General features: G+C 47.3%; 1 protein-coding gene across 4 annotated transcripts in view; it reads left to right on the forward strand.

Annotated features, from left to right (window-relative positions):
- Nucleotides 1–10,942, forward strand: part of Nhsl1 (NHS like 1) — a 132,339-nt gene extending 121,397 nt beyond the window's left edge. For all 4 annotated transcript variants that reach the window (XM_041653423.1, XM_041653422.1, XM_041653425.1 and 1 more), the window contains 3 exons: nucleotides 730–4,026; nucleotides 4,532–4,664; nucleotides 8,140–10,942. In XM_041653423.1, coding sequence (XP_041509357.1) covers nucleotides 730–4,026; nucleotides 4,532–4,664; nucleotides 8,140–8,866 — 4,157 coding nt within the window. In that variant the 3' untranslated portion in view covers nucleotides 8,867–10,942. The remainder of the gene's footprint in view (nucleotides 1–729; nucleotides 4,027–4,531; nucleotides 4,665–8,139) is intronic.
- The last annotated feature ends 4,774 nt before the right edge of the window (nucleotides 10,943–15,716 follow it).

The following is a 15,716-nucleotide window of genomic DNA, read 5'->3' on the forward strand; positions in this document are numbered from 1 at the left end:
GCCTAGAACTCAAGATCATCTGCCTCTACCTCCTCAGGATTGGGATTATAGGTGTGCACCACCACGCTCTGCAAAAACACACTTATTTGAAAAGAAAATCTTCCATAATACTTTGTAAACGGAGACTTCTCGTTCTCTCCTGGCCGCCCAGACCCAAATAACCACACAGAAACTCTATTAATTCCAACACTGCTTGTCTTATTAGCTCAGGCTTCTTATTATGTAACTCTTACAACCTAAATTAACCCATTTCTATTAGTCTGTGTATCGCCATGAGGCTGTGGCTTACCAGGTAAAGTTCTGGAGTCTGTGTCCTTCTGCAGCTACGTGGCATCTCCTTGACTCTGTCTACTCCCTCTATATATCTCTGTTCAGATTTCCTGCCTGGCCAAGACAGCTTTATTCATCAACCAGTAAAAGCAGCACAAATACAGAAGGACATTCCACATCAGTTCTCAGGAACCATGATCTCAAAAGGAGCACACAAGAATGCTATGTGCATCAGTCATGTTATAGGATGATTTACAGGGCTGATTAAAAATAAAAGTACGTGAACTTGATAGTAATGGTTTGGAGACACCAGGAACAGTTAAACTCCACTGGGTACCAAATCAAATAGAAAAGGCTGTGGGGTTTTGTTGTCGATGGTGTACTTTTTGTTTTATTACAACAGAATCAGAGGGGACTGTGGGTTACAGGTGATAGTAACCTATGGTTTTCTCTTTTCAGATAACAGGCCACTTTCTGCTTTATCTCCAGCATCAGTCACTGGCCACGATGATGATGGTAGTGGTCATTCGAAGTACACCCCAGACCACTACTCCACACTAGGAAGGCTTGATAGCTATCGGTCTATGGGGCAGGGCTCGGAAACCAGGGACTCCAGCTGTCAGACCGAAGATGTGAAAGTCATCCCGCCATCGATGAGGAGGATCAGGGCCCACAAAGGGCTAGGCATAGCTGCCCAGATGAGCCACCTCTCGGGCTCCTCTGGCAACATGTCTGTGCTGAGCGACTCCGCCGGTATTGTCTTCCCCTCTCGCCTCCATAGCGATGCTGATTTCCACAGCCTCCCACGCTCTGGCGCGAGAGCGAGCTCCTATTCGCTGGAGGCAAGGATGGGTGCCCTGGGCTCTGCTGACCATATAGACGACACTTCTCCCTACCAGGGGGGTAGCTCACGGGGACATGAAAACTTTGCACATTTGGGAGGTGCCTCGCGGTCTGGAATGCTTTCACGGCCCAAGTCGCAGCAACTGACATTCCTGGAGAGCGAAAACATCGCAAGCCCAGCCTGTGTGGTTTCACCTCACGCAGCCTACTCCACCAGCGTCATCCCCAATGCCACACTGCTGTCCTCTTCAGAGGTCATTGTTATTCACACTGCCCAGAGTGCCGGGCAGCTGGACAGTAGAACGCCTGGCTCATCCACATACTCAAAGATAAAACCCAGAGACCGCCCGGCGCCCCGATGTTCTGTGAAAGATGACCACCCGTCCCCCAGTCACCACTGGAGCGAGAGCCATATCGTTCGTTCTTCGGCCCCCAGTGCCACCACACTGTTAGCCCTCTGTGATTCAGGGGGCTCTCTAAATGCTCCAGCAAATCGGGAGAATGGGTCTCAAGCCATACCCTATCATTGTAGAAACAGCCTGAGCTTCCCTGCCCACCCCCCAGATGTGGATGGCAAGAGCGAGTCTAGTTATTCGGGGGACAGGGGGCATGGCGGCTCTGAGCCCTGGGACTGTAAAGCCTCCAGCAATGGGCGGTCATCCCCTCTGAAGCCACACCTGGCCACACCTAGTTGCTCTACTCCCACGAGTAACATGAGCAGCTGCAGTTTGGACCAAACTTCTGTCAAGGAGGATGCCAGGTCCCTGTATTCCGAGGACCACGACAGTTACTATATGACCACTCCCAGTGATGCTGGACACGAGACTGGGAACTCGTACGGTATCAGTGACGGCTTTGGGAACCCCAGGCACAGTATGGTCAATGTTTTTGATGGCAGGGCTCAGAGAAGCCAAGGGGATCAGGCCCATCCGCAGGATAAATCCCTTTCCAGAAACATCTCTCTGAAGAAAGCAAAGAAACCCCCTCCGCCCCCATCCCGGACAGACTCCCTGCGGAGAGTTCCTAAGAAGAACAGTCAGTCAAATGGGCAGGTGCTCAATGAGAGCCTCATCGCCTCGCTCCAGCACTCGCTGCAGCAAAGCCTCGCTGGCAAGGGCAGCAGCTCCCCTTCCCAGAGCCCCAGCAGCGACTGCGAGGAAGCCTGGCTCCCTCGGTCCCGAAGCCAGAGCGTTGTCAGCGAGGGGAGCAGCATGACCTCCGCGACCGCTCCCAACGTGTATGCCCTATGCGGGGCAACGCCATCGCAGAGCGATACAAGCAGCGTCAAGTCGGAGTACACAGACCCTTGGGGCTACTATATTGACTACACAAACTTGCCGGAAGATCCAGGGAACCCCTCAGGCGGCTGCTCAGCTAGCAGGGAGGCGCCAACTGGAAATGGGCCCGTCGGTCACATCCAAGAGGGCTCCAGAGTCCCAATGTCCCAAGTGCCTGGTGGCTCCGTTAAACCAAAGATCACCTCACCAGAGAAGTCGCAGAGAGTCACCTCTCCATCCAGTGGGTATTCCAGCCAGTCGAATACACCCACAGCACTCACCCCTGTGCCTGTGTTTTTAAAGTCAATGTCACCAGCAAATGGGAAGGGGAAGGCCAAGCCCAAGGTACCAGAAAGGAAGTCGTCTCTAATCTCCTCCATGTCCATCTCTTCCTCGTCCACTTCTCTCTCTTCTAATACTTCTACTGAAGGAAGTGGCACCATGAAGAAATTGGATTCAGCCCTAGCCTCGCCCCTTGCTCCTCCCCCTCCTCTCCCCTCTCTGCCTTCTCCCTGTCTGGCAGACAAGTCCCCTTTTCTTCCACCACCTCCTCCCCTAGCAGATTGCTCAGAGGCCTCTCCTCTGCCTCCCTCTCCGGTGTTCCCCCCTCCACCTCCAGAAGCCCTTGTTCCCTTCTGCTCCCCCACTGACAGGTGCCTTTCTCCTCCCCCCACAGCTCTTAGCCCCCCTCTTCCAAGATCCTCACCTCCTTTGCCAGCACCTCCTCCACCTTTCTTTCCCTCATCGGAACCCCCTCCCGCCCCACCCCTGGACCCTAAGTTCATGAAAGATAACAGGCCTTTTTTCAAAACCTCTAGCCAGTCCGAATCCTCCAGGGAGGCTCTCCGGCGGCCTGCCAACAAGGAGGAAGGCTGCCGACCCCCAATGCCCCTGATCACCACGGAAGTGTTGCAGATGGTGCAATTGAGGCCAGTGAGAAAGAACTCAGGTGCCGAGGCAGCCCTGTTTTCTGAACCATCAGCTCAGGAACAACGAACTCCGACTGCTCCACAGTATCACTTAAAGCCATCTGCTCTCCTCAAATCCCGAAATAGCATAAATGAAATGGAGAGTGAAAGCCAGCCTGCCTCTGTGACGAGCTCGCTCCCGACGCCTGCCAAGAGCCAGAGTCAGGGTGACCATGACAGTGCAACCGACCGTGGTGGCCTTCTGAGCCGCAGTGATGGAGCTCCGTGTGCGGGGCCCAGCCTCCGGACCACTCTGCTCCCGGACTCTTCACCCAGCAGGAAGCCACCTCCCATCTCCAAGAAGCCCAAACTGTTCCTGGTGGTACCACCTCCGCAGAGAGATTTCACAGCGGAGCCCACAGAGAACGGGAGCGAAGCCTTCCCAGGCGTGCCCAGCCCTACCAGGGCAGAGGGGGAGGCTGTGCAGAGCCAAGAGGAGAAAGCTAGCCCAGCATCCCGAGCTGGTTCTCATGCTACGGCCCCCACCCCCAGCAGTCCGGTTCTGGAAAGAGGAGCTGCAGGGTCCTTGTCCCCTGGCAGCGTGGAAACCAATGCCCCCATGGTCCAGCCCAGTGCCTCACTGGGACCCACACAGGAAGAGTCAGCCAAGAGCAGCGTGGATGATGAGGGCAATGCGGAGAGCTGCCTGTCTCAACAGGGCAGAGAAGGTAAGCCTGGCTGCTCTCTCCTCTGCTGCTCTGGGGCTGAGCCAAGTAGGGCTGCTCAACACTCAGTGGTGCCAGGTGAAGCAGCCCAGAAATAGGCGAAAGCCAGCACTGTGTGGGCTTCTGACACACCAAGCTGCTTCGTGAAATTGTTAAAGGGCTGTGTGTGTGTGTGTGTGTGTGTGTGTGTGTGTGTGTGTGTGTTTGTGCGCGCGCCTGCAGCAGGCTGGGTTCCGAGTAGCAGGAGTAATCTCTCTGCAGAAGCGCTACAAAGAAACATTCTAACAAAATTTAAGAGCAACTTCGTCCAAAGTCTGTTGCAGCAAAGACTGAGCCCTGACTCTGTCAGTTGAGTGTTGTGTCTCCCTCTTTCTGTAAAAACTCAAACTGCAGACCCACCCGGCTATCACGTTCAGGAATGGCAAGGAAGCAGCGTATCCCAGAGCCCCGCCAAGGACTCAAGTGCCAGTCATCACATCTTGTGTTTGCCCATCTCTCTTCTCTCTAGCTGGGCTGCTGGAGCCCAACACAGCTGCTGCTTCCTCGGAAGCCGGGGACTTCTCTAAGGAAGAAGGGAGTGATGGCGTGATGACCCCCACTAAGCCCAGGACCACAGAGGACCTGTTTGCAGCCATTCACAGGTATCCCAGACTTCTTTGGTACACTTTAATATACGAATTTCCTCTTTCCAGTTGGTGCCTTTGTTGTCCTGAGGTTTTCCTTTGTCAACCAGGCATTCAACTCTACTCATTTTTAGGTGTCTTTCTTATACTTTGATTTCAAGTCCTATTTCTGTTTTACTTTGTTTCATTGATTTCTATGATGGCATTGTGGACAGTGTGTTACCTCCTGGTAGACACAGCTGTGGCTGGCAAGGCACCTAGTATGTCAGTCATGTGACCCAGTGTTTACTTACAAGATTTGGCTCTGGACTAGGGTTAAGAATACTGCATTCTCACCTTACGAGACCTGGATAGAGGTGGGCAGTCCTTGGGCTTCCCACAGGTCAGGGAACCCTGATTGCTCTTCGAGCAGATGAGGGAGGGGGACTTGATCGGGGGAGGGGGAGGGAAATGGGAAGCGGTTGTGGGGACGAGGCAGAAATCCTTAATAAATAAATAAATTAAAAAAAAAAGAATACTGCATTCTGGGAACTTGGGGTACACAAACTAGTTCTACAGAGCCATGTTCCCAAGAATGCTATAGTCGATTTATTTATCATTATTTGTTTGTTTGTTTTAGAAAACCCATAATTTCATAGTGCTTTCTTTTCTGGCTCTTTCAATGTTTCGTCAAAAGTATGTTTTTCTGTCTTCCTTTCTTTCTCCCAATTCCTCCCAGATCTGCCCTTGGCCAACTTTCATATTTTCTCTCTCTCTCAAAAAAAAAAAAAGTTGTTTTTCTTCTTAAAGGCACTCGAGCTGCCCAGGCGTGTGGTTGATATACCCAGTATCACTACATTGAAGAAAACTGACTTTTTTTCTCCCAGCAGCTATCATTTGTGAATAGCTTCTTAATCGGTGTGTAACTTTGTGCCCACTTGCCCTCTTATGTGCTGGGATTTTGTCCAGCTAGAATTTATGCACATTTTATATAGACTAAGTTCATTTGTAGGTCTGCCCTGTTGTGTCTGGAAAATGCTGTTTCCCTAAAGTCGTCCATCACATCTAAATCTAACAGTCTTTCCACTTGCTCCTTCCACATCCCAGAGCTTCTCTGGTCCTGATGCAGGACCCAGCACTCCAAAGTCTTTCAAGGGGTAATGGTTCTTTTGCAGGAGCAACAAAACAAAACAAAAAAAAAAAAACCTCTTTAGTTACTATATACTCCTAGCGCCACCTGCTGGCTTTTAAAAGAAGTACACTCAGTCGGTCGTCAAAGGGAATTGTTACCTGTGTTTAAATGGTTACCGATGAGTGTAACTGAGTGCACACTGCAGCCTCATTTATTACGTTGCTGGTCTCTATACAACATAGTCTCTGCATAGCAGCATCATACTAGCAAATGCTAAGATCGAATATGTACAAGCACTTTAATGCTATGGAAGGGAATGCTCTTGCAGCTTAGATTTCCTTACTTCCAGGGTTCCTGATAACTCTTGTAATGTTTCTATTCTCTCAAGACTTTGTTTTGACCTGAGTGATGGTCCCTATTTTCCTTTGGAGACGAAGTACCCTATAGAATCGTTTGATTCTCTGGGTAAATAGCCCGTGCCAGCACAGCTCCCGAGAGCTTAAATGAAAAGGTTGTTGCATGCAGTAGAGCGTCCCACCCTTCCCTGGAACTCTGTGCAGTGCAGAAGAGCAGGGAAGCAAGCTGGGGTTTGAGTTATAAAGTTGAGTTGACAAAGAATTATACACATGTCTATCTTTTCTGGGTTTTATTTTTGTCTCTCAGCTGTAGTGTTGTTCTAAAAGCCCCTAAAGACCACTTTACCGTTGCTTCTCTGGTTTCTTTGATCTCATTAGAAATAAAAAGGGAGCCAGCTACCCAGTTCTTTCTTGAAACAGGGAGATGAGGAACGCATCTTCCGAGAGCCAATTAAGTGGCATTTGTAGTGGTTTACGCAGATGCTTCTAACTGTAGCCGTGTTGGGCACATAATAAGCCCTTGACAAATATCTTCTGAATTAATTGAAACCAATTGGAACTTAACTGTTAGGAAATTCTTCTGAGACCTAATGTCTTTCATCTAGGATGGAATGCACTGGGTTTCTAAATATATAGGAATCTGTATTTATAATCACAAGCCGCAGGGATGTGTGTTGCCAAGTAGCTGTGTGTACCAAATACCCGGTCTCAAGGAACTCCAACTGTTGTGGAGCCCAAATCACTGCAGATTTTTTTTCCTAAAAATATTTCAAAGGTCCCTTCTATATTTTATTTTGGAGAATGTGTGGCTTCTGCTTTGGGGACAGTGCCATCTATGACAAATACAGAAACCAGCCCGTTTTGTATGATTCTCTGCACACATGGGACAAAATTAAAGGCCAAGTAGCCTCAGGGGTGGACTGAAAAGAGAGAGCTCAGTTATATGCCGGTTTCTGTTGTCGGGATTAATAGCGAATTAGCCGATGTAATCCAAGTCCACCTGAAGGCTGGGACACCTAGAACTTTCCATTCGTGTCCCTCAGCACCCCTATCCATAATGTCATATAAAGACTCCCCAAACTGGAGCGTAGCTTTCCAGTTTTATCATGCAAATCAATTCTCTTCAGATTGAAGGCCAGATGGAAAGCGTAGAACTCCAGTTGAGGTGTGAAACTTTAATATTTATTGAAGCAATTAGACTTTAAGCCATTGTTAACTATTTAAATGCCGGTTATAGCCATCATCTTTAAAAACACAACACACGCGCGCGCATACACACACACACACACACACACACACACACAGAATGCACAGACAACAGAAGTTTAAATTTAACTCACTTTGTCAGAGGCAGCTGCCCCCTGAGAAATAGCAGTCATTGTTTGTTTGTTTTTTAAATCTCGCCATCTCTTTTAGTTCTATTATCTACAATTAAAGGCCCTAAATTTCAGAGAGTATGGCTGTGGCCTTTTGTGTCTCAGCACCCTCTGACCATTTAAAAGCAAATCAAAACAGGCTAGTGTCTAGAAGACCAGGAAGGCAGAGTTGCTCCGGCAGCAATCATTGTAAGCGGCAGAGATGGGTATTTACATGTGAAGAAGGGCTCAAGACTTGAGTTGTACTAAGTACGTCTGTGTGGGTGTGTGGGTGGGTGGTGGGGTGATAGTTGTCTAGACTTCGGTTTCTTTTTTAATCCACGATTAGACTAGACCCTTTGCAAACCCTTTTCCAGCTCCAAAAATCTGAAGCTGTTCTTACTTCATTCGCTGCTCCTGTTGACCATTGTGCAGAAGTATTGAACAAAAATACTTTCGGCACACTTCATGGGGGTGGGAGCATCTGGTGCCCTGATCGGTGGCAAATAATATCAGAGGAGCTCTTGGGCTCCTCTTTAATGATTCGAGTGTGTGTGTGTCTGTCTGTCTCTCTGTCTGTGACTTGCACAAGGTGGGACAGGAAGATGACAGGTGATTGCCGTAAGGGTTGCTAAGGATTGACTTTCAATCTCAATTTTGTTTTATTGTAGATCCAAAAGGAAAGTCCTTGGCCGGAAAGACTCAGAAGATGATCACACCCGAAATCACTCTCCCTCCCCGCCAGTGACCCCCACAGGTGCCGCCCCTAGCCTGGCCTCTCCAAAGCAAGTCGGCTCCATTCAGAGAAGCATGAAAAAGAGCGCCACCAGCAGTGACAACTTCAAAGCTCTGCTGCTAAAGAAGGGGAGTCGCTCGGACACCAGCGCTCGCATGTCAGCTGCGGAGATGCTCAAGTCCACCGACCCCCGATTCCAGAGATCCAGGTCGGAGCCTGCGCCAGATGTCCCAGACAGCCCATCTAGCTGCTCCCCCAACAAAAACAGGAGGGCCCCGGAGGAGTGGGCCAAGAACGAAGGCCTGATGCCTCGGAGTCTGTCCTTTTCAGGCGCTCGCTACAGCCGCAGCCGGACGCCACCCTCTGCGGCCAGCAGCAGGTACAGCCTGCGGAACCGCATCCAGAGCAGCCCGATGACCGTCATCTCCGAGGGCGAGGGGGAACCTGCCGAGCCAGCAGACAACAAACCGCACAGGACCCTGGATGCTGCCAGGGGATGCTCTCTGGACAGACTGGAGGGGCAGAAGGTGGACCGGGACATCCTGCTGTGTAGGGAGGAGTCCAGCTCTGTGGATGGAATAGGAAGGGCAGAGGACAAAGGTCTCTCAGAGCACTGTGGGCGTACTGAAGAGTTAGGGTCAGAACCTGCCTCTCTTGATTGAGGTTAGAGGGAAGTGTATCATTCTCGGAAGTCTCTGTGGCCTTTTCCTGGCTTGTGGGGACCCCACTCAGCATTGGTGTTGGAGATGTCTCGGCCTTGCGGGTCATTTAGGACTCACTCGCCACGTGGCTTAAAAAGCAAGTAGAAGCTTCAACTTCTGAAAGTGCTTCCTGGGGAAGATTTTTGTCGTTTGTTTGTTTTTCTCAAAAATGCCGGGTGTGTGGATATGTGCATTTTGAACACTTCATTCTAACACGTACACACACTAACATTGTGTATAGAAATAGGAGAAAAAGTCAGAGCTAAGGTAGACCGTCATGGAGATGATGGTAACTGCTTTCAAAGCATTATGGGTATGGGAATGAGTAAGTTCACTGAGGAGAGATTCGAAGCTGTTACTTCTAAGAGGCAGTGGGGCTGGTTCTAAACATGGAACTCATGGAAGCCAGGGAGAGGCTGGGAAATGGCTAAGCAACTCATTGGTTCAGGTACTTTTCCGGGGGAGGGGCTTTGCTATTGCTGCTGCCGCTGCTGAGGCTGCCTTGGCTGCTCCTTCCTCCTGCTCCTTCTTTTGTAAAAATAACCCAAGTTGAAGTGTTGAGGCCGTGTCTTGTGCCAACTGCACACACTTCTAGACTGATGTCAGAAGCATGGGTGGATGCTTTTTGTTTTGTTTTGTTTTTTACATGAATTCCCTCGAGTTGCAACCAAGCCCTCCACCAGCTGAGGTGACGGGGTAGTAGAATGCCGCGAGAGAGCCAAGAAGAGCAGGGTCTCTGAGAGGAGGGTAGGGTAGTGAGTGATGCTGCTGGTATTGTTTCCTGCTTAGTAAATGAAATATTTTCAGAATTAATTCAGAAAACGTGCACTGTAGAGCTGTGGGCGGAGCTTTCCCTTTACAGAGAGTTTTGTTTTAACACCAGACTTTAAACTTCCGTGTGACCGTTTGTCACTTGAAATGTTAACATTTGCTAACTTCTGGATCTCCTTTTGGTTATACCAAAGAAAAATAATACAGCTATTTTTACTCCCCTTGAACTGCTTGCAGCATCATGTCCTAACTTAGGTTTACCAAAATCTATTATATATTATCTCACTTTGAAGAAAATGCTGACTCTTGTTAGTGAAAGAAACAGATAAAATTGGTAGGGCTTGGCTATTAATTAGCCCCGGGAAATGAGTTTTTAGATTAAAAAGATTTTTTTGCACCATTTGATTTGTGTGGGTTTTTATTATTATTATTATTTGTATTTGTTTATGAGCTGAGTCCTTTCCAGGTTCTTCCCATCAGAATTTCAACATGCTTGAGAAATGAGATAAAAGTGTGCAAAGTGTTTGTTTACCATAATGCCCTTGTGCCCCTTGTTCTGTCCCAGGTTGTTGTATATCCAGATTAAACTAGTGGTTACACCAAGCTTCTGTAGCCACCAATGACAGCTTGTGACAATATGTGGAAGTTAAACCACACAGGCCAAAGCACCACAAGGTGTCCTATACAGAACCCTTGGTAGTGTTGGACGTACATCCTTGTGGGAAGGAAGAAAACAACTCTCACCCTCTGTAGAAAACAGAGCTCTTCTCACAGCCACAAATGGCAGCTTGACACATGACCACAGGGATTTTTATTTTTAATCCTCTGGGTCTATTTTCCACGACCCGGGGCACACAGATCATTTCTTGTGAATCTTAGAAAGCTTATATGTTGGGTTCTGCATACCTAAAAGAAAATATGAGAATGGTGCTGGGGAGATGGCTCAGAGGTTAAGGGCACTGGCTGCTCTTCCAGAGGTCCTGAGTTCAATTCCCAACAACCACATGGTGGCTAACAGCCATCTATAATGAGACCTGGTGCCCTCTTCTGGCATGCAGGCAGAACACTTGTGTACAATAAAAGTTAAAATGGTGTTGTTAAAAAAGTTAGAATGTATGTGGTTATCAGAAATCCTGAACTTAATATATCAATATTTGTTTGAAGGCAAGATGAGGAGCATTAGAACTAATTAGAAAATGATTTTAAAATCCCCATTTTAAAGATATTTATTAGCTTTTTAAGTTTGTTTTGAATAAAACACTTGTAAAGTCAGTATTTGAAACTTTTTTGTTTGTACGTGCATTTAAAATTTTTTAAGTTATTGATGAAGTACCTATTATAAGTTGAACATATTTTTCCTTATACCCTATCTCTCCCTACTTCTCTCCCACTAATTCCTGATCCCCCTGGATATTTTTATTCCTACTTTCTGTGTGGCTATTCCACTACAGAATCATTGAGTCCTCGACTGGATATGAAGTGAAAAACAGTGAGAGCCAGACGGTGCTGGGGGTGGGGCAGAAAGGAGAAAGACCATCACAGGCTTTGGGCAGTGCCTCTAAAGACATAGGGAAACCCACCTGAAGTGGGCATTCGAAAGTGTTGAGTGATGGGTGGACCTGTGGTCTAGCTGGTGTGGTTTGTGGAGGGATGTGGTTTCACAGATGTGGGTAACATACAGGGACAGAAGAATCTTGACTTGTGGTGTGTCCTCGGCTTTGCTGCTTCCCTGGAGTGAGGACCACTTCTGCTAGTGGGCTAAGTCATTCTCCAAGGCGTGTCCTTGGCTTTGCACCTAGGTCATACTCCAAGCTTCATGAGAGCTGAGTGGATGGCCCTTCTCATGCCCGAGAGCTAGAGAAGCACCAGGGCTAATTGTCCACTTCATTTTTCTAAGAATTAGAGTATTTGATCTGTCTGTTGAGAACAGTCTTAACAGCATGCCATCCTCTGAGTATGCCTGAAGAATTTTAATTGAAATATGGGGACAAGAATGAATACACACACACACACACACACACACACACACACACACACACACTTGTTCTCCATATCCAGGAGTCCTGTATCCATGAAGTCAACAGATCAACAAAAAATCTGAGAAGAGGATGGGGTGGGCTTGCTTTTCATGAGTGAGTCTCATATTAGACATTTCATAACTGTTCGTTATAGGAATTACAACAAAAGAGAAAAGGGGTCATTTCAGAGTCTCCATTTTCTCCACCCACAGGCGATACCCTGCTCTCTGCAGCTAGTATCCAGGGAAGCAGAATATACTAGATGGATCACATTGTCTGTGCATGAATATTTGTCTCAGCTTGCATGGAAATAAAATGTTTATATTGCTGACATTCCATCATTTGTATCTTAGGACAGGTGTTGCTAGTTCTGCCAACTCTATGATGCAATGATTCTTATAGGATCTAAGTAACACCAGTTAGGGGCACCATACCACTTACAGTCCCATGTTTCCATCTCCCCCAGCATCCTATGGTATTCCAGAAGCTATTGGTTCAGTCTTATAGTTAGTACAACCTGCTTTTAGGACCAGATGTGCATGGATGTGGAGGCCAGAGGTTTGATGTTGAATGTCTTCAGTTGCTCTCCATCTTAGTTTTTGAGACAGGGTCTCTCTTTGAACCTGGCACTTGATTGAGTGAGGTTGTCTTGGTCAATGAGCATCAGAGATCTGCTTGTTTCTCTGTCCCCAGTCCTGGGATGACAGGTGCACAGTGCCATACCCAGCTTCTTACGTGGGTACCAGGGCTCTGAATCCAGGTTCTCATGCTTGTGTAGCAAGCACGTTACCGGCAGATCCACCTCCCTCCCTTCTGATCTAACACTCAGTACACATTACATGCAGTCTGTTGGGTGTTATTTTCTTCCCTTTCAATTTTTAAAATTTACATATATGAGTGCTCTATCTGCATGTACAACTTTATGCCAGAAGAGGGCATCAGATCCCACTGTAAACGGTTGTGAACCACTATGTGGTTGCCGGAAATTGAATTGGAGCATCCAGTGAACTTAATGCCAGAGCCATCCCTCCAGCCCCATTTGTTGTTTTCTTTACCAAAAATATCTCTGGTACCACAGGATCTACCAAACCATACGGCCCAGGTGGCTAATTCCTTTACATCTGTCACTTCCAAAGAAGCCTTTCAACCAAGGACAACTCAACCTCTCTACTGTGACAGCATTCACGTGGGGACTCTACCTGATGTCTTAAGCATACCTTATTTCTACTCTGACTTAGTGGGGACACAAACTCCTTCCAGTTCCAAGATCTGTAAATTACTTACTAAGCTACTTTCCGGTTCTTCAGTCTGGGTAACTTCTAAGTTTGGGTAACTTCTTTTTATTCTTTCACATAGTCAAGTGTGAAGTAATAAGGGCAGCGGCGGGGCTGCGTCCCCAACACCCCAGCCGCCTGCCCGGCTAGCTTATGCCCCGAAATAATTACACGGACACTGTATTCTTTTAAACACTGCTTGGCTCATTATCTTCCAGGCTAATTCTCACATATTAATTTAGCCCATTTCTAATCATCTGTGTATGGCACCTCAAGGTGCGCTTACCAGGAAGATTCTAGCCTATGTCCATCCTGGGTCGGAGCTTCATCCCGGGAGCGGGGCATGGCGTCTCTCTCAGGCGTCTGCTCCTGAGAGGAGAGCTGTGGCGTCTCTGAGCTCACTTCCTCTTCCTCCCAGTATTCTGTTCTGTTTACTCCTCCCACCTATCCTCTAACCAATAAAATGGGCCAAGGCAGTTCCTTTATTAGCCAATGACCTTCCTCCATCACAAGTGCAACTAACTACCCAAGAAGATCCACAGAAGAATGTTCTCTATTGATTTTGCTCTACCCCCTGGGTTGCTTTTGCTTGTTTTTGCGTTCCTCCCCCACCCCACTCCTGCCCATCCACCCCTTTAATTGTGCTTACTATGCCAAACAAACTCCACCAACATTGGTCTCCCATGACACTGATTTCTTTTTTCTTTTTAATTGAGAAAAGGAAAAAAAAAGAAAAAAATTTCCGCCTCCTCCCAGCCTCCCATTTCCCTCCCCCTCCTCCCACCATTCTCTCCCTTCCCCCACTCCTCTTCCCCTCCCTCTCCAGTCCAAAGAGCAGTCAGGGTTCCCTGCCCTGTGGAAAGTCCAAGGTCCTCCCCCTTCCGTCCATGTCTAGGAAGGTGAAAATCCAAACTGGCTAGGCTCCCACAAAGCCAGAACATGTAGTAGAATCAAAACCCCGAGCCATTGTCCTTGGCTTCTCATCAGCCCTCATTGTTCGCCATGCTCAGAGAGTCCAGTTTTATCCCATGCTTTTTCAGTCACAGTCCTGCTGGCCTTGGTGAGCTCCCAGTAGATCAGCCCCACTGTCTCAGTGGGTGGGTGCACCCCTCGTGGTCTTGACTTCCTTGCTCATCTCTCCCTCCTTCCACTCCTCATTGGGACCTTGGGAGCTCAGTCCAGTGCTCCAATGTGGGTCTCTGTCTCTATCTCCATCCATCACCAGATGAAGGTTCTATGGTGATATGCAAGATATTCATCAGTATTGCTATAGGATAGGGTCATTCCAGGTTCCCTATCCTCATCAGCCCAAGGAACTAACTGGTATACATAAGCGACCCCAAAAACTCTACCAAAGAACTCCTACAGCTGATAAAAATTCAGTTGCCTTCCTATACACTAAGGATAAGGAAGCAGAGAGGGAAATCAGAGAAGCATCACCTTTCATGATAGCCACAAATAGCATAAAATATCTTGGGGTAACTCTGACCAAGGAAGTGAAAGATCTATTTGACAAGAACTTTAAGTCTTTGAAGAAGGAAATTGAAGAGGACACCAGAAAATGGAAGGATCTTCCTTGCTCTTGGATTGGGAGGATCAACATAGTAAAAATGGCAATTCTACCAAAAGCAATCTATAGATTCAATGCAATCCCCATCAAAATCCCATCAAAATTCTTCCCAGATCTGGAGAAGACAATAATCAACTTTATGTGGAAAAACAAAAAACCCAGGATAGCCAAAACAATCCTATACAATAAAGGATCTTCTGGAGGCATTACCATCCCTGACTTCAAACTCTATTACAGAGCTACAGTAATGAAAACAGTGTGGTACTGGCATAAAAACAGAGAAGTCGACCAATGGAATCGTATAGAAGACCTGGATTTTATCCCACAAACCTATGAACACCTCATTTTCAATAAAGGAGCTAAAAGTATACAATGGAAGAAAGAAAGCATCTTCAACAAATGGTGCTGGCACAACTGGATGTCAACCTGTAGAAGAATGAAAATAGACCCATATCTATCACCATGCACAAAACTCAAGTCCAAATGGATTAAAAACCTCAATATCAGTCCGAACACACTGAACCTGATAGAAGAGAAAGTGGGAAGTACCCTACAACAGATGGGCACAGGAGATCGTTTCCTATGTATAACCCCAGCAGCACAGACATTAAGGGCAACATTGAATAAATGGGACCTACTAAAACTGAGAAGCTTCTGTAAAGCAAAGGACACTGTCACTAAGACAAAAAGGCAACCTACTGACTGGGAGAAGATCTTCACCAACCCCGCAACAGACAAAGGTCTGATCTCCAAAATATATAGAGAACTCAAGAAACTAGACTTTAAAATGCTAATTAACCCAATTAAAAAATGGGGCACTGAACTGAACAGAGAATTCTCAACAAAAGAAGTTTAAATGGCCAAAAGACACTTAAGGTCATGCTCAACCTCCTTAGCAATCAGGGAAATGCAAATCAAAACAACTTTGAGATATCATCTTACACCTGTCAGAATGGCTAAAATCAAAAACACCAATGATAGCCTTTGCTGGAGAGGCTGTGGAGGAAGGGGTACCCTCATTCATTGCTGGTGGGAATGCAATCTTGTGCAACCACTTTGGAAATCAGTGTTTCGGTTTCTCAGGAAATTCGGGATCAACCTACCCCTGGACCCAGCAATACCACTCTTGGGAATATACCCAAGAGATGCCCTATCGTATGACAAAAGCATTTGTTCAA

The sequence above is a fragment of the Microtus oregoni genome, unplaced genomic scaffold (assembly GCF_018167655.1).
Source record: "Microtus oregoni isolate MIOR12 unplaced genomic scaffold, Mior012 000006F_ref0000085, whole genome shotgun sequence".
NCBI lineage: Eukaryota > Metazoa > Chordata > Mammalia > Rodentia > Cricetidae > Microtus > Microtus oregoni.